Source organism: Polypterus senegalus, chromosome 5 (assembly GCF_016835505.1).
Source record: "Polypterus senegalus isolate Bchr_013 chromosome 5, ASM1683550v1, whole genome shotgun sequence".
NCBI lineage: Eukaryota > Metazoa > Chordata > Cladistia > Polypteriformes > Polypteridae > Polypterus > Polypterus senegalus.
In genome coordinates, this window is record NC_053158.1 from 49,800,050 (window position 1) to 49,818,918 (window position 18,869).

Below are 18,869 nucleotides of genomic sequence, written 5' to 3' on the forward strand. Positions count from 1 at the left end.
ACTTGAACAATGTAAAGTCTAAAATACCTACACAATAACTATAATCGTAATAAATGAACAATAAAACAGCGGAGAAGCTGTGGATTAAATTAAAAGGCTGTAGTTATCAGCAGGAAGACGTGAATCCCGTGGCATAGCAAGGAAGGGAATGTAGAGACTGGAGAGACGGACGGCCTTATATAGGCAGGCAGCCAACAACGTGGGAGGCGTTGGGATGGGGGACCCAACGCCACCTCACACGGTGACCGAGCTGCATGCTATGGACGTATATATGTATGTAAGTAGGATTCCGTTAGCGTTGGGAACCCGCGTACCAAATTTCTTGAAGATGGGCCCATAAGTAACAAAGACCGTTGAAAAGTTCAATATGACGGCCGACAGTGGCATCATACCACCGAAATAAGTACCAAATTTCAGCCTTCTACCTACACGGGAAGTTGGAGAATTAGTGACGTTGGAAAGTTCAATATGGCCGAAATAAGTACGTACATTGGTTTCGGTTAGCGCAGGGAAGCCGCCTACCAAATTTCGTGAAGATGGTGCCATGAATAAGAAAGTTTTACATGGCGGACGTTGTTGACCGTTATGACCATTACGCATAGAATTTCGAAATGAAACCTGCTTAACTTTTGTAAGTAAGCTGTAAGGAATGAGTCTACCAAATTTCAGCCTTCTACCTACACGGGAAGTTGGAGAATTAGTGACGTTGGAAAGTTCAATATGGCGGCCAACAGTGGCCTCATACCATCAAAATAAGTACGTACATCGGTTTCGGTTAGTGCAGGGAAGCCACCTACCAAATTTCGTGAAGATGGGGCCATAAATAAGAAAGTTCAACATGGCGGACATTGTTGACCGTTACGTGTAGAATTTTGAAATGAAACCTGCTTAACTTTTGTAAGTAAGCTGTAAGGAATACGCCTGCCAAATTTCAGCCTTCTACCTACACGGGAAGTTGGAGAATTAGTGAGTGAGTGAGTGGGTGAGTGGGTGAGTTTGGGTCGGTCGGTCGGTCGGTCAGTCAGTCCTTTGCCTTTTATTAGTATAGATGTATGTATGTATTATTTGTGTGTGGTAATCTGCCTACCGGGCATTACCACTTTAAAGAAAAAGGTCTAAGAATACTGTAAAGACAACTTACACTTAATAACAAGAGAAACACTTACCTGTTTTAATCATTGAAGTGCGGGGGTGCACTTTTTTGAGGATTTTAACTTTGGCAGGTTCACAAAGTGGGATTTCAATGCCAGGTCAGGCATGCCTCTAGCTTAGGCCTGCACGCCAGTCATTCAAGTCGAGGGTCTCTTAAGCCCACTGCCGTTAGCAAAGAGAAAGGTGTGGAGTGTGTAGTTTATTTAGTGCATGCATGCGTTGGTTTGAGAAGGGGATCACAGGATAAAGTTCCAAAAAAGTTACAGGAAAAGTAAGTTATTTTTGGAGAGTGTATCGTGCTTGTCCAAAGGGAACATGTCGGGGTGCCCTCATGTACACGTGAGGCTGCTGGCTTATTTAATATATGCCACTGTAGGTGGAAGAGAGCGGCGTATTGCAGGATTGGCTAGAAGTTTCAATCCCAGGCTTAAAAGGCACTTCCTGCCTCTAGGGGTCGTCTTTGGACTCAATCGGGTGGTGAGTGTGGTTGGTATAGCTCCCCCTATAGTGCCTTATTTATAAATATCTCCTAGTTAATATATTGTTTTGGTGGAGGTATTTGTATAGATTTTGGAATTGCAGTGCAATTTTTGTTTTTCTTGTATATACACTTTTTTTCTTGTAAATATTTTTGTGGATTCATTGCACTGTGTTTTGTGTAGTTTCTTCCTGAGTACATTTTCTTTATTTAGGAAGACTGCAGTTTTTGTACATATACATTCTTTATTTTTCCTTTTCAGACCGGCGAATATCATTCACTATTTTTGAATGGGACATTTTTTTGTGTTTTTGTGCTTTTGTGCACTTGTAAATAAAACCCACTTTGTTTTTGAAAAATACCATCTTTTTGTGTCAGTGTCTCCCAGTCTGATCCCAGTTGCCCCAAACTACAAGACCCCCCCCCCACTGTATAGTCTGGTGCCAACCTTCCCACTGCACAGGGTGTCACAATGCGTAACCACTAAGTAATTAAAAATGACAGTAGATTTAACACAGGTATATAAATAGTTTTGTATGTATATATGCACTGCATGTATTTACATGTGCCTAATGTTTTATATATACTTTTATGAAATTATGTTAATTCCACTTGCCTAATATTACAAGAAGGAGTAAAATTAGGGCATCTCTATAGTTTATGTTCTATGTAAAGTATGTAATTCACATCACTAGCCATCTTTTTAATCTGTTTTCCACTTGAACAAAACAGCTTAGCCTCTTTTTTTTAGCTTTATTGTATCTGGTCTAAACTGTTATATGATATCTCAATTTAATCCTTAGAACATCACTTTTGGCTTCTGTTTTTGGTTTGGGCTTGCTCTGTCTCTTGACATGTCAGAGGACTGGGACTCTGAAGTGTGGTTTACATTACAGGGGGTTGGTCAGGGCAGAAGAAACCAGCTTACTTTTTATCTATTGTTTTTATCCCCATGGTTGTTGACATAATTACAAGCTCCATAGCCATACTATTTGGCAATAATGATATGAAATCAGTATTAAATATAAATTCTGAAATAACACTCTGGTATTACAAAATGTTTTGAAAAGCTCAGAAACAGTATTTCTCTGACCAACCATTAAACTTTTTGTAAGCTTGAATGTCAAAGGTTAAAATCACAATCTAAAGAGAAAAAAAAAGTATTCCTTCACCTTGCAGGCCGACAAGCTAAGGATAGTATCTACGTATCCTTAACAGGAGACGCGCTTAATAAAACTTCAGGTTCTCCTTTACTGGACTTCTACTTTGATTACTTTATTAATGGGGGTCACTGTAGTGTAGATTATTTTTTTTTTTGATACGTGTTGCAAGAAAAAAAATTCTTTTGATAGGTACTCCTTTTATTAGCACCCTAACATTTTATTTGCATGTCTAGCATTCATTTATCTCAACTACAAAAACAGTATTTATTTTATTGCTTAAAATTTGGAAACAAAACACATAAGTGCAAATTATTCATTGTATGGCCAACCTTTAGCAAGAGCACCATGCATTAATGTTTTTCAGGAGTTGTAATAATCTATTTGTATTATAACTGCCTAAACACTTATTTTATCCTTATTTAATGTTTTGGTTTTGCTGAGAGAAAATAGATTGTAGCCAACTATATTGCTTTTTTAATATAAGGCAGAGAGTAAAAATAAAATGTACAATGTTTCTTTGAGATGCAAGTGTTTTGTCTTGTGAATAAGTAATATGAAAACTGTCTTTTTTTGTGGAATTTTAAGTAGTGATTTAATGAAGTCTAATAGTAACTTACATTATGACTAGTGCTCTCTCATTAGATGTTCCAACTGTCTTAATATTGTTGTACTTTGGGGGGAAACAGGGTACAGTCGGAGCCACAAATCCCACCAGAAAGCAGCAGGACGAGTATAGGAATGTTTCCAGAAGAGAAAATGAAAAGCTCAAAGGATACCATTTTATCATACCAGGAAGAACTAAGAAAACAGGTAGGTGATTAGGATGAAACAAAGTACTCCAACTATTAAGAGATTTAAACCTTACTACTTCATATACATTTTAATTCTTGTTGTAACTCGGCGTTTCTCTACCTGGTAAGATGCTTTGTTTAGCTTTAATGTCTTCATTGTATTCATTGAACTAGAAATGGCTGATCAGAGGACATATCACAGAAAAGCAGCAAAATTGATCTGATTAAATATTGTTTATTATTTGTATGTATATATGGTATACTGTATCTGTGTGTGTGTGTGTGTGTGTGTGTGTGTGTGTGTGTGTGTGTGTGTGTGTGTGTATAATATGTATGTATGTGTGTATATATATACACTGCTCACAAAAATTAAAGGAACACTTTAAAGAAACACATTAGATACATCAGATCTCAATATGAAGTTGGATATCTATACAAATAACGACAGGGCAATGTCTTAGGAACAAAAGGATGCCAAGTCTTTTAATGGAAATAAAAGTTTTCTGCCTACAGAGGGCTCAATTGTGTAGACACCCTAAAATCAGAGTGAAATGAAGATGTGGCAGGCTAGTCCATTTTTTCAAAAACTTAATTTCTGCTACTCAAAATGCTTTTCAGTATCTTGTGTGGCCCCCACGAGCTTGTATGCATGCTTGACAACGTCGGGCATGCTCCTAATGAGACGACGGATGGTGTCTTGTGGCATTTCCTCCCAGATCTGTATGAGGGCATCCCTGAGCTGTTGTACAGTCTGAGGAGCAACCTGGCGGCGCCTAATGGACCGAAACATAATGTCCCACAGATGTTCTATTGGGTTTAAGTCAGGGGATCGTGAAGGCCATTCAATTGTTTCAATTCCTTCATCCTCCAGGTACTGCCTGCATACTCTTGCCACATGAGGCCGGGCATTGTCGTGCATTAGGAGGAAACCAGGACCTACTGCACCAGCGTAGGGTCTGACAATGGGTCCAAGGATTTCATCCTGATACCTAATGGCAGTCAAGGTGTCTTTGTCTAGCTTGTAGAAGTCTGTGCGTCCCTCCATGGATATGCCTCCCCAGACCATCACTGACCCACCACCAAACTGGTCATGCCGAATGATGTTACAGACAGCATAACATTCTCCATGGCTTCTGCAGACCCTTCAACGTCTGTCACATGTGCTCAGGGTGAACCTGCTCTCATCTGACAATTCTGGTATTCTATGGTAAATGCCGATCGAGCTCCACTGCGCTGGGTTGTGAGCACAGGGCCCACTAGAGGACGTTGGGCCCTCAGACCACCCTCAAGAAGTCTGTTTCTGATTGTTTGGTCAGAGACATTCACACCAGTGGCCTGCTGGAGGTCATTTTGTAGAGCTCTGGAAATGCTCATCCTGTTTGCCCTTGTCCAAAGGAGCAGATACCAGTCCTGCTGATGGGTTAAGGACCTTCTGTGGCCCTCTCTAGCTCTCCTAGACTAACTGCCTGTCTCCTAGAATCTCCTCCATGCCCTTGAGACAGTGCTGGGAGACACAGCAAAACTTCTGGCAATGACACGTATTGATGTGCCATCCTGGAGAAGTTGGACTACCTGTGCAACCTCTGTAGGGTCCAGGTATCACCTCATGCTACCAGTAGTGACACTGACTGTAGCCAAATGCAAAACTAGTGAAGAAACAGTCAGAAAAGATGAGGAGGGAAAATGTCAGTGGCCTCCACCTGTTAAACCATTCCTGTTTTGGGGTCATCTCATTGTTGCCCTCTAGTGCATCTGTTGTTAATTTCATTAACACCACAGCAGCTGAAACTGATTAACAACCCCCTCTGCTATTTAACTGACCAGATTAATATCCCATAAGTTTCATTGACTTTATGCTATACTCTGATTAAAAAGTGTTCCTTTAATTTTTTTGAGCAGTATATATATATGTGTGTGTGTGTGTGTGTGTGTGTATATATATATGTGTGTGTGTATATATATATATATATATATATATATATATATATATATATATATATATATATATGTATATATATATATATATATATATATGTATATATATATGTGTGTATATATATATATATATATATATATGTGTATATATGTATATATGTATATATGTATATATAATGTGTATATGTGTGTGTATGTAGATTTTAGATAACCTAGTCAAGTAATACATCACCCAGTAACATTAACAATTGAAGGAATCGGTTTTACGGGATTCATGAAAAAAAGAACCATCGAGAATCGTTGAGCATACGACTTTTGGAATGACACAGCAACGAGACGGACACACAGACAAAGACACTTATCCTTTTGTTAAGGGGGGGTTGGTTTACAAGAGCAAAACATTTTTTAGAGGACAATTCATTAGATTATATGTTGTGGACTTTTTCAAAATTTCAGAAGTTGTGTCTAATATTGTCCAACGATTTTTATTAGCTTGATCCAAAAAAGGTCTCTCCGTACCTACTAAGCTGCATCAGATATTGCTATTTGTCAGTGAAGTCGAATTGCCCAAATGTTAAATAGAATTCATTTAACCCATTACCTAAATAAAAGCTGACACTATGGAATTGCTGACCTAGGGTGGTTTATGGAATAAAGCAGGTCTCTTTCAGTTGGAGCAACTGGCTAACATTAGAAAGCATTTCTGCTTCTGTGCCTGTATCTTTAAATATGAATATTTGCACATATTGGTACACATGGAGGTTTGTCTGGGGTTTCTTGAGCAGTGATTCAAATCCCCAAGAAAGAAATTGGTGCATCCAGTGAAAGTGACTGTAAACCTTTTATTACTCTCTTAAAAATAAAGGTGCCAGAGTTTTTCTTCAGAGTAATGCCATAGGGAAACCTTTCTAGTTCCCTAAAGAACTATCCAAATGAAGGTTCTAGAAAGCACCTGTGCTTATTTAGATCTGCTTTTTATGTCTTGTTTGTCACCAACATTCTGTTAAAGAATTTCAATGCCACTGTTAATAAATCAGCCAAGGAAAATATTGCAATAATTTATTTTATTTCAACCTCAGATACAGGAACGTGAGGAGAAAAAGAGAAGAGAAAAAGAAGAAAATGAGCGATATGAAGCAAAGATTGAGGCAGAAATGAAAACCTATGACCCTTGGGGCAGAGGTGGAGCAGGAGCACCATTGAAGGATGATCGAGGAAATCTTATTAGTATGTTTCTGCTTTCTCCTTCCTTTGGAAAGATACTTTATTCTAACCTAGTTTTTAAAATAATATTACACACATTTAACAATCTCTGGTTTATATATGTATTATATAGATATTAGATATAGAGATAGAGATGCATAGAGAGAGAGATAGATAGAGATTATGAAAGTGTGTGTTAATTTTTTTTTTTTATTCTTTTAGGTGACCTGAAAAGAATGCATATATATAATGAGGAGGCTTATGTAAACCCAGAGCTCAGGACACAGCAAGAAAAGAAGACACTATTATCAGTTCCTAAAGAAAATGAATCCCATGAGTCATTGGCACACAAGATTTCAGGTACTTGATTTAAATAAATACATATTTTATTTATTTATATACTGTGTGTATGTATCTCATAGGTCTGAATTGCAATCTGATTATTTGGAGTATTACCTACTAGGTGATACTTGTGCTTGCTTGGCCAGTTTGCGAGTCACACCCATGAATGTAATATTCCGATCTTCACCCTGTCAAGTAAGCAAACCAGCTGCTGTGGCACAACATCAGAGGCTTTGCTGTGGACACTGAGGTTCGAGGTTCGATCCCAAAGCAAATATGCTTACGCCTGATGAATCACAAATAAATAAATAAAAAAAATCTATATATATATTTTATATAAAATATGCAAACATAAAGCATGGCGTTGAACTTTGAAGAAATGTGCCTTTTGGGTCAGGCTATAAGCAGAAGTTCAAGTGAAGAGATCAGTGCAATTAATGAACACACTTGTCTCTTTTTGATGTAGGCATTACTTCCACCCAGACATCACCCTTTGCTCGTGGCAATGTGTTTACAGAAGCTCCAACACCTCAGCAGATATACGAAAAGGATAAATACAAAGAGTACCTTCGAATTCAGGTATTTAAGCAAATAAAATGTGGTGTTAACTTAAACATGTGAAAACTGCGTTTAACATTTAAAAATATCTTAATCATCAGTGCATCGAAGTAAAACATAGTATAGAAATTATTTTTCATTGTTTTCTGTGAAATTTAAATGTGCCTGTGTTGGAGGATGTCTAGAATAATTCGGGTCCTCTTGTTTAAGATTGAGGAAAAACGTCGCAAGCAAGAGGAGGAGAGAAAGAGACTTCAAATGGAGGAAGAGGAAGAGGAGCGGAGGCTGGCTGAACAAAGGGCCAGGATGCAACGAGAATATGAAGAAGAGCTAAAAATGAAGAAACTGAAGGAAGAGGAGCTTAGAGCCCAGGTGACTCTTGCTAAGTCTTTTCTAGTATCATTTTATAAACATTAAAAGGAAAGACAGAAAAAATTTAATATTGTATGGTGTTTTTCTTTGTAAAATTAAAAAGAAAAACAAACCTTTTGAATAGATTTGATTTTCTATCAGTTTCATCTTTGTTTATAGGTCCTGTTTAGCAAAATACAAGCAGGTGGTTCCTGGAACAATGCAGTGTGCAAATGCAGCGAGCCTGATGTAGTGTAGCATCATACTGTGTAGAGTAATGAAATGAAAATCTGAGTGGGAAATGTTGACTGTTTAATAAACACTTTTAATAAAAATGTCACATTTAGATTTAACCCTTTCTGCTGAAACATATATTGAGTTGTGTTTATGGTAGGCACCAAAATGAAAATATAAATTTGCTTCATTGAAGAACTAGGGTGTCGTACCTTGTTAGCCATTATGAATGTAGTGAAAAGTCAAGCAAAATGACACCTTTTATTGGCTAACTAAAAAGATTACAATATGCAAACTTTCAAGGCAACTCAGGCCCCTTCTTCAGGCATTGATCATTGAAGAGTACTGTATAGGATTACGCACACATGCATATACATTAACACCTTGCTGTTTATCGTGTTTCATTTTTGGTTGCGTGAGTGCACATGCATACATTTTGTGGACTTTTCAACGTTACATTTTGGGATGGTAGAAGATGTTGTGAATGGAGTGAAAAGTAATGCTTTGCCTTTTAGAAAACTAGTGATTTTTATAATGTTGGTCTTTATGGGAATTTGAAATTGGTACATTTTTAAAAGTAAAATGAGCAGAAAGAATATTGGCAGAAGTTTTATACATAACACACAAGATGCTTTTTGAAAATTTCAAATTCAGTTTGTGAATGCTGACAAAAGAATGTTGTAGGAACATAAATACTTTTGTTTGGGTTTGTTTAGTCATTTGAGATCTCAGATTCCCATGGTAAAGTTTCTGAAGTAAAATACTTGAAATAAGGTGAGGTTTGCTGTAGATTCTTAAGTGATGCTCAAATCCTTTAAAAGTGAGTAACAGAGAAACATTTAGAAAGACCTGCATATTATGTTGAAACGTGACAATATTGTGTGTTGCACGGCATTATAGATCTATAAATCTCTATCTATATATCTATCCAGAAAGTTACTTGTTAATTTTTTATTTTGTGCTCTAAAGGTATTCTGACTGTTTGCTTTTTTCTATTCTGCAGGTTATATTAAAATTTTTTAATTGTTTTTCACTCAAAGCAGATGTTAAAGCATCAAGAACCAATGAATCAGACTGATGAGAAGGGCGTTTCTCAGAAGAGTAAAGAAAACGATGAGCTGCAAGAAGAGAGTGAAGGGGAGCAAAGAGCCAAACAGGAAGAGGTAAAGATGCGGATATATGTGATCTTGATTTGCAACCAATATGTATTAACTGTAGACCTCTAAGTTTTACACCTTCTGTGAACTTGCACATTATATCCTACATAGACATGTTAATGCACTTTTTTTATATAAATATAAACATTTCATAGACAAACCAGTCAGTGGTCTAAATTATAATTGCCTGTGTTGTTTTTTCAATTAATATTATTTGGGAATACAATTTTAGGAGCAATGGTGGAGCATTCAAAATGTACTTTATATCTGATACCAGCTTCTAAATGTCAGTTACTTCATTACTATGTCAGACCCAATACTACAGTGCATGGCTTTTACTAGTAATGTGCTGGTTTTGCAAGTGCACCATTTATTAATATATTCAACTTCAGTCTGTTTTTTGCACAGAAGAATCCACTTCTCCTTCTCTTACCTCAATATTCCTGTTGCTCTCAATCGTATGTATCCACTTGATCATTCGTATCTTTGTTCTTTCCAGCTTTCCTTTGTTCCACCTTTATTGGCTGCATCCCACAAAGTACTCCTCACACACTGTAGCCTTCATAACTGTTTCCCTTCATTGCCTCAAGGACTCTTTTAGTTTCGAAATAAGACTAAGGGACATCTTCTGGAATTCCTTCAATGTGTGCTACCCCGGCCTACAATCAACATGTCGCTAAGTAGCAGAACTTCACCACTTTTTCCAAAGCAATTTGATTGCCAATATCTACATTTAAACTTCTCACACCCGCATTCTGCGACTCTCTCGCACACTTTCTGCAAGGGTTGCTGTCACAGCATGCAGACTTCTAACTTCTAACAACCTGTATATAGGGTTGAGTTTCTTCCAAAATTGTTACTACGCATGCTTTGAGAATGGAGGGAAAAATGTAATTGGGATTTAGGTGCAAGAGGCTAAGTTGTGTAAACGTGGAGATTGCCTTTTAAACCATCCATCACTTAGACAGTTATTTAAATTAACTTTAGCACACTATAATATGCACAGTGCTGATTAATGGAAACCTGTTATTGGTGTGCAGGCCATTACACAAGCAAAGTGCTGGAGTCTGAGTGTGTTCTGAAAATTGAGCATCGTAGTAAGACACATCTGGTTATGTTAGGGTTTCAGTGAACTGTAAAGAGCAGATCAAGTTTTTTTATGCAGAAGGTGCTTTAAAGTATATCTTAGCATTTTACAAAGAATGATGGAGGAGAAACTGTGTTTAATATCCTGCTGAAGGTCAAGGAAAGTTAACAAAACAAATTGCTTTGTGCTAAAAATAAAAACACGTTGAAGAGTTCAACAGCAGCAAATAAAATGGCTCACAATGTAGTCTCACAGTGTGTCCATGCTTGAAAGTTTGTCAGCCCATCGAGGTGGTCACTATTTTACTATAAATAGTATAGAGGTGTTACATAAACTGGAACTCTTAATAAGTGTATAGGATGTTCTAAAAAAAAGGGTGCTGCATGTAAAATTAGATTTGAATTCCTGGATTATTAAATCACCAGATATTCTTGTGTTCAAATCTAAATGAATCTTTTTAGTAAGTAACTTTTCACGCACAGCATTTGTATTGGACTCTAGTGAGGGCTTTGGATTGATTATTCCAGGACATAGCCAATCTTTACTGGACTTGCATGAGTATGTAGGAATCTTTGTCATATTGATACATCCACAGCTTGAGTTTCTAAAGTGAGGGCATTTTTCTCAGGAATTCCTTGATATCTGAGAAAAATTGTGCTTCCCACAATGATGTCAAGGTACTCGGGGCCAAAGTAAGAAAAACCGACCATTTATTGTTCTGGTAAGGTGATCTGTCATTATTGCGGAGTTGCCTAAAATAAATACAATTAAGTTTAATTCTTAGAATCCTAGTAAATATTTTTTAAAACATACGTACAGGGTGGTCCAGATCTAATTATGCAGATTCAGATCGTCTGGATGACTTTGATTTATGCGGGACGATTCCAGTTGAGCGTGAAGACAATTCTTCATGTCGTCAGTTCAAACACTTCTCGATGGTCCGGGATTTTACGGGTGATTTTCTATATAATAAACTTAAGTTACAGCGTAATGAAAATTGCATAAGTAGATCTGAACCACAATAGAGAGGTGATTTCTGGTATTTTTGTGTAAATACAGTTTGACCAGTTTAGATGAATGTTTGAAAAATGCACAATTAATAGGGAGATTTGGAGATTCAGTCGAATTTCTAATGCTTACACACATTCATTCAGATGTAGTAATAATGGGGGGGTGAGATTACAATGTATGGCTGCAGACGTTTACTTTAAAAGTTTCTGAGCAACAGGTAAGCATGCAAAAAGACGTGCATATTCTGTTGAAACTGGACAGTATAGTTTACTTTTGAATCAACATTTTTCTATCACTAAAGTAGGTAGTATTGATTGCAATTTTAAAAATGTACTTTAAGTGCTTAGCCATGTATCATTTTGAAAAGTTATCTATTCCACTTATAAACACTACAGCATATATTTTCTGTATTGTACTTCATGTCCAAGAATCAAGAGCAAGCACTGCAGACAGAGGATAAGAGTAAAATACAGAAGAGTAAAGAGAAAGAGGGGAGAAAGCACAGCTATGAAGTGCAGGAATGGAGAGAATGGGAGCGAGATGAGGTAACATTATTTAAAAAAAAGTGATGCATGAATCTTGATCTGTGACCAACATGCCTTGCCTAGACTGACTTAAAAAAATTCCACATTAAACCTAACATTTTTAGGTTTATACCAGGGAAGTGGGTGATTTTTAAATATTTCAAGAGTGCTGTTCAGTACGAATTCAGTCATCAAAGGCAATGGTAAACTTCCCTGGATGTAACACTTCATCTGAAACCTTACCAATGTTTGGCCAATGACCAGGATGAAGAGTAAAAAATATCAGAGGCTACTATAGTTGTGACCCTGTTTGATTCCCACTTCCGATACAAAGTAGTTTATAAGACTTTTTTTTTTTTTTATAAAGAAAACTTTAGAGACCCGAGTGAATGTATATGTATTAACACCACATCTACAAGAGCATATACAATGTACAGAATCTCCAGCCCAATACCTAAATGTAGTCTGGCTAGTACGTTTAGTGTATATTTACTATACTACAGCTATAAAGTATTAGATTATCGTAATGAAAATGACTTGTCAGGTACTCCACCCAGCATTCTACGTTTTGCAGTCTGAGTTGCTGGCCTGTCTCCTTAGAGTTGGACCAAGTAGCACTTTTTAACTGTTCAAAAATAAAAAAGAAGACACATTGTACATTTGCCTTCTCCTCTGCCTTTTTGCATTGCACGAGTAGATAAGCCTTTAGCACTTTTATCCTCTGTAACATTCTAGACTACTGCTTTAATTTTTAATGAACACTGATATATTTCATCCTTGTTAAAAATGTTTGGGCCTTACTACTGTAATATACAGTGCATCCGGAAAGTATTTACAGTGCATCACTTTTTCCACATTTTGTTATGTTACAGCCTTATTCCAAAATTGATTAAATTCATTTTTTCCTCAGAATTCTACACACAACACCCCATAATGACAACGTGAAAAAAGTTTACTTGAGGTTTTTGCGAATTTATTAAAAATAAAAAATTGAGAAAGCACATGTACATAAGTATTCACAGCCTTTGCCATGAAGCTCCAAATTGAGCTCAGGTGCATCCTGTTTCCCCTGATCATCCTTGAGATGTTTCTGCAGCTTAATTGGAGTCCACCTGTGGTAAATTCAGTTGATTGGACATGATTTGGAAAGGCACACACCTGTCTATATAAGGTCCCACAGTTGACAGTTCATATCAGAGCACAAACCAAGCAAGAAGTCAAAGGAATTGCCTGTAGACCTCCGAGACTGGATTATCTCGACGCACAAATCTGGGGAAGGTTACAGAAAAATTTCTGCTGCTTTGAAGGTCTCAATGGGCACAGTGGCCTCCATCATTCGTAAGTGGAAGAAGTTCAAAACCACCAGGACTCTTCCTAGAGCTGGCCGGCCATCTAAACTGAGCGATTAGGGGAGAAGGGCCTTAGTCAGGGAGGTGACCAAGAACCCGATGGTCACTTTGTCAGAGCTCCAGAGGTCCTCTGTGGAGAGAGGAGAACCTTCCAGAAGGACAACCATCTCTGCAGCAATCCACCAATCAGGCCTGTATGAAAAAGCGGCCAGACGGAAACCACTCCTTAGTAAAAGGCACATGGCAGCCCACCTGGAGTTTGCCAAAAGGCACCTGAAGGACTCTCAGACCATGAGAAACAAAATTCTCTGGTCTGATGAGACAAAAATTGAACTCTTTGGTGTGAATGCCAGGCGTCACGTTTGGAGGAAACCAGGCACCGCTCATCACCAGGCCAATACCATCCCTACAGTGAAGCATGGTGGTGGCAGCATCATGCTGTGGGGATGTTTTTCAGTGGCAGGAACTGGGAGACTAGTCAGGATAAAGGGAAAGATGACTGCAGCAATGTACAGAGACATCCTGGATGAAAACCTGCTCCAGAGCGCTCTTGACCTCAGACTGGGGTGACGGTTCATCTTTCAGCAGGACAACGACCCTAAGCACACAGCCAAGATATCAAAGGAGTGGCTTCAGGACAACTCTGTGAATGTCCTTGAGTGGCCCAGCCAGAGCCCAGACTTGAATCTGATTGAACATCTCTGGAGAGATCTTAAAATGGCTGTGCACCGACGCTTCCCATCCAACCTGATGGAGCTTGAGAGGTGCTGCAAAGAGGAATGGGCGAAACTGGCCAAGGGAAGCTTGTGGCATCATATTCAAAAAGACTTGAGGCTGTAATTGCTGCCAAAGGTGCATCGACAAAGTATTGAGCAAAGGCTGTGAATACTTATGTACCGTAGATGTGATTTCTCAGTTTTTTTTATTTTTAATAAATTTGCAAAAACCTCAAACTTTTTTCACGTTGTCATTATGGGGTGTTGTGTGTAGAATTCTGAGGAAAAAAATTAATCCATTGTGGAATAAGGCTGTAACATAACATGTGGAAAAAGTGATGCGCTGTGAATACTTTCTGGATGCACTGTATATTGAATTTTGTACTCGCCATACGCTTCTGCTTGAGAACTATTTCTTCATTTAGTTCAGCTTTTGTTTGCACTTTAGGTTATACAGTAGTGTTGTAGCGAAGTCTCATATTCACAGATATGAAACACTCGCACACCTAAATTTCTCTCCGATCCAGATGCATTACCACAAGATTCTGCTTATAACATTAGGTGTGGTGATACTTCATTTCAGTGTGTGCAGACCTTACAGACCTTGTTCATGTTTAAATTTCTCATGAAAATGAGACTGACCTGACTCATTACAAATTCCTGTAGAGTCTGCAGTCTTGTGCTCTACCACTCTTCAATTCTGCGTTACAGTGGCAGGGTCATTGTCAGAGATGTCCTTTCATGACAGAATTGAGCAGCTCATCACCTGATTGTTGTCCATGTAATTAGCTCATCTTTATATGCCAAGTCATTGCTACTTTGCAAAATCTGCCCCATAGAATGCCCATTTCAGGTTCGGGCACAAGATGTTTTGGTCAGCATATGTCAGCTGATTTATAATCTTTTAAGAAATATGATTTCTGCTTCTTAACAACATCAATGAATTTTGATTTGTAATCTAGACACTACACTGTTTTGTAATTAATGAAGAAGATCAACAGTTGTGAGAAGATGAGGATCTGAAGTGGTTTCATTGAGTCCAGTGACAGTTGCATTTTGAGCATCATCAGTAATAATTAGATTTAGCATATGATTGTGATTGATGTCAGGCCGTTCTCAGTCTGGAAAAGCCTGATGTTACAGAGGTGTCTGCTAAAGCTGTTCCACATTAGTGTGCATGTCAAAATGTCCCGTGAAGGCCTGTTTATCCTAGTTTATAGCTAGGTTGATTCACTTTATTAACCCTGGCCATTAATCAGAAAGAATGGCTTTGATACTCTTTAAATTAATTTTATAGTTCTGTTTTAACATTTAATATTAGTACTTCACAGAATATAAAACACATTTTTTTGAATCAAGTTGCAGTTCCTGTGAAAGCTCAGTTTAGAAATTCCTCCTCAAATTATATTTTATGGTTTACAGCAAAAGGATAAATTCTGCAGTGCAATTTGAATGAAAGTAATATTATTGGGCTTAATAATAACAGTTATAGTAAGTAACCAGAGTATTGATCAAAACAGCCAAGTGAATGTTTCACAAAAACAATTTGTTTCCATATCCATAATAAACAATATTCAATGTCTGTTGACACCAAGAAGGTGGTTTCACCAGGATAGCTGCACATAATAAACTCAGATGGTTTTTCTTTTGCCTTGTGATGAACTGGCAGCATCGGTGCAGGTGCTGGGAAGCCCCAGCATGTATCAAATAAAGTAACATCGAGATATTTCAGTTAAGTTCAGTTTGATTAACTGTGCAATTCCATTTATATTTTTTGTTCATGAACTGTGCTCAAAGTGAAAAACAATAATTCCAAAACAAATTTGTAAATGATTAATAATTGTCTTTCATACGATACTGTGTAACGGTGATATGTAGTGTTTGGTGCAAACACTTTGAATTTAGGTAACATCTCGGTTATTGTCCTTTATTTAGGAGATGCCTTTATTTGTGGTGAATTGCAAAGAAAAGGAAAACCATAATATATTTAGTCTCTGGAAACGAAAACATCTGCTGAATGCCAATGTCATTTTGGCAGAGAAATCCCCATAACACAGTGCAACATTTATTATTTTTTGTGTGTGTATTTATTATTTGATATTGTTAGAATATATAATTTCAGCAGGAGCCTTTGCTAGCATCACATTTTAATTAAGAAAATAGTATTTGAAAAATTCAGAATTGTTTGAACAAAGAGATGACTCTGAATATTGTATCCATTCCTTTTTGCAGTTACGACAGCCATCACCTCCTGTACCTGCAGTGCTAAACAAAATGGCTTTACAAGGGTATCCGAGGCACCCAGTAGCAGAGAGTGTGCACTCAGTGGTTTTGTCTGTAAGTTTTCATGTCCCATTCAGTTTTTCTTTTGTCTGATTTGGTGCATTCCACTTATAGTTAAAAAATTTAGGCTGGAATTAAGCATTTTAACTTTTTGTTTTTGGATTAAAGAACAACAGTTGTTATAGTATTCTTCTATTGCTTTGGGATGTTTAGTGGATTGAAAGGAGATCTCAAAACTGTTTCCATTAACTGATATTTATTGTCTTTTTTGAATGTTGACCATTTATGTTGGAAGGAGGAGGAATACAAATATGCAATAATTTATTTGATTTTGTGACGTTTTATTGCTTTTCACATAGTAATTGCTTTCCTTTAAAATACACAGGAAAGACAAGGCAGTGGAGCGGTCTCCCCACCAGTGCCTGCTAGAAGAAATGACTTGAGAGCTGCTGGTAATGTTTATTTTGAAACCTTTACAGAAGTTTTAATTTAGGCTAATTTACTAATGGCCACCCTATAGTGGACTGGACCATGCTACCAGGTCATTTTAACATCCACAGAACTTACTTATTTACATTAATTCATCAGTTTACAGTAATCCCTCGCTATATCGCACTTCGACTTTCGCGGCTTCACTCTATCGCGGATTTTAAATGTAAGCATATCTAAATATATATCACAGATTTTTCACTGGTTCGCGGATTTCTGCAGACAATGGGTCTTTTAATTTATGGTACATGCTTCCTCAGTTTGTTTGCCCAGTTGATTTCATACAAGGGACGCTATTGGCGGATGGCTTAGAAGCTACCCAATCAGAGCATGTATTATATATTAACTAAAACTCCTCAATGATATACGATATGCTTCCCGTGCGGTGCTTGATTGTTTGCTTTTCTGTCTCTCTGACATTCTCTGCGCCTGACGGAGGGGGTGTGAACAGAGGGGCTGTTTGCATAGAGGTTGTTTGCCTAGAGGATACAGACGCTCCTCTACAAAATGCCACTTTATCGTGGTGCTTCGGCATACTTAAAAGCATGTACTGATTTTTTGATTGTTTGCTTTTATCTCGCTCTCTCTCTCTGACATTCTCTGCTCCTGACGGCGCTCCTTTGAAGAGAAGATCTATTTGCATTCTTTTAATTGTGAGAAAGAGCTGTCATCTCTGTCTTGTCATGGAGCACAGTTTAAACTTTTGACTAAAGGGTGTTTATTTCATGTCTAGTGGGCTCTAATAATGTTAACAGTGTGGGAGAGTTTATATGGGCTTAAAATATATAAAAATAACCATACAAACATATGGTTTCTACTTTGCGGATTTTCATCTATCGCGGCGGGTTCTGGAACGCAACCCCCGCGATCGAGGAGGGATTACTGTATTGCAGTTAATTTCTTGATGTTTGTTTATCTCTTACATTAACTTTGGGATAAATTTGTATAGTTTTTATCTTTTGAAATAGTAAAAGCACTTTGAACTTCATTTGTTCAGAGCATTGTTGGGCAACCGGTGCATGCGCCGTCGGATTTTCTAGGGGCGCCGCGAAAACTTTTGTAAAATATTTAAACTTGCTAGTGTTTTTGAACTTATGGTTGATTAAAAAGATAATGTTTAAAAAAATATTTTATGTTGGAAAAACAGATAACGGAACACTTACAGAAATGAAGTCTAAGAAACGCGAGAGACTTCAAATGATCGACAAGGAAATGCGCATCTGTCTTTCAAAAATTGATCCTCACATCAATCTCCTATGTGCTGAAAAACAATCTCAACATTCACATTAATTAAATTTAAGATTTATCCTTTGATTCCTTTATTAATAAAATGTCTTTCAAACTTGTAAAATTAACTGTTTTTATTGGCGATTGTTCATAGATTGTGTGGTCACGACTTTATTTATGGGCAGTCCCTCAGGTGCGGCGCGAAAGAAAATTTTTGGACTTAGTGCGCCGCAACTCGAAAAAGGTTGTCTTTCACTGGATCAGAGTGAAACTGTGACTTTTCCCCAAACAAATGACCAGGAAAAAAAGTTAAATATCTCATAATCTGTACAGCGGCTAAAAAATGTTTACCTTACCTATTTCTTTTAAATCAGTTTGTCGCTGCTGTTGATTCTGAGGAGTTTTTGGGTTGCATTTGGGTAGTTTTTATGGGTTGTGAACATTCTTTTCAGCTCTAAATACAGGTCAAATCCTGTTATGGTGAATACCAAAGTAGCAAAATTTTCAGAATAACGAAAGCTTTTTGTGGGCCCGGACAAACGTTCATACAATATCATGTTAATCGAGTTTCGTTTTAACAAAATGTTCTCAGGAACCCTTCAACAGGCTGTTTCAAAGAAAAAGACCGACTGTTGTGAAATTTCCTGGACTCGGCCAGTCTTGGTGAGGTTCAGCTAGAGTGTAGACATGACATCTTACAGGTATAGCCGAATTCAGAGTCCGTACTCCAACTAGGGTCTGCATGGATAATGAATGGTGTTGTGTGCGGATATTGTACTGTTACAATTTTATAGTGCTTCTCAAACTTTTCTTTGAGAT

General features: G+C 37.5%; 1 protein-coding gene across 5 annotated transcripts in view; it reads left to right on the top strand.

The window, feature by feature from the left end:
- LOC120530270 (centrosome and spindle pole-associated protein 1) overlaps positions 1-18,869 on the top strand; it is a 115,842-nt gene that overhangs the window by 76,808 nt on the left and 20,165 nt on the right. For 3 of the 5 annotated variants that reach the window (XM_039754605.1, XM_039754608.1, XM_039754606.1), the window contains 9 exons: positions 3,480-3,603; positions 6,599-6,746; positions 6,945-7,082; positions 7,531-7,643; positions 7,833-7,994; positions 9,248-9,370; positions 11,891-12,007; positions 16,284-16,388; positions 16,720-16,786. In XM_039754605.1, the coding sequence (XP_039610539.1) occupies positions 3,480-3,603; positions 6,599-6,746; positions 6,945-7,082; positions 7,531-7,643; positions 7,833-7,994; positions 9,248-9,370; positions 11,891-12,007; positions 16,284-16,388; positions 16,720-16,786 (1,097 nt within the window). The remainder of the gene's footprint in view (positions 1-3,479; positions 3,604-6,598; positions 6,747-6,944; positions 7,083-7,530; positions 7,644-7,832; positions 7,995-9,247; positions 9,371-11,890; positions 12,008-16,283; positions 16,389-16,719; positions 16,787-18,869) is intronic. The other 2 variants (XM_039754607.1, XM_039754609.1) reach the window with 2 other exon arrangements.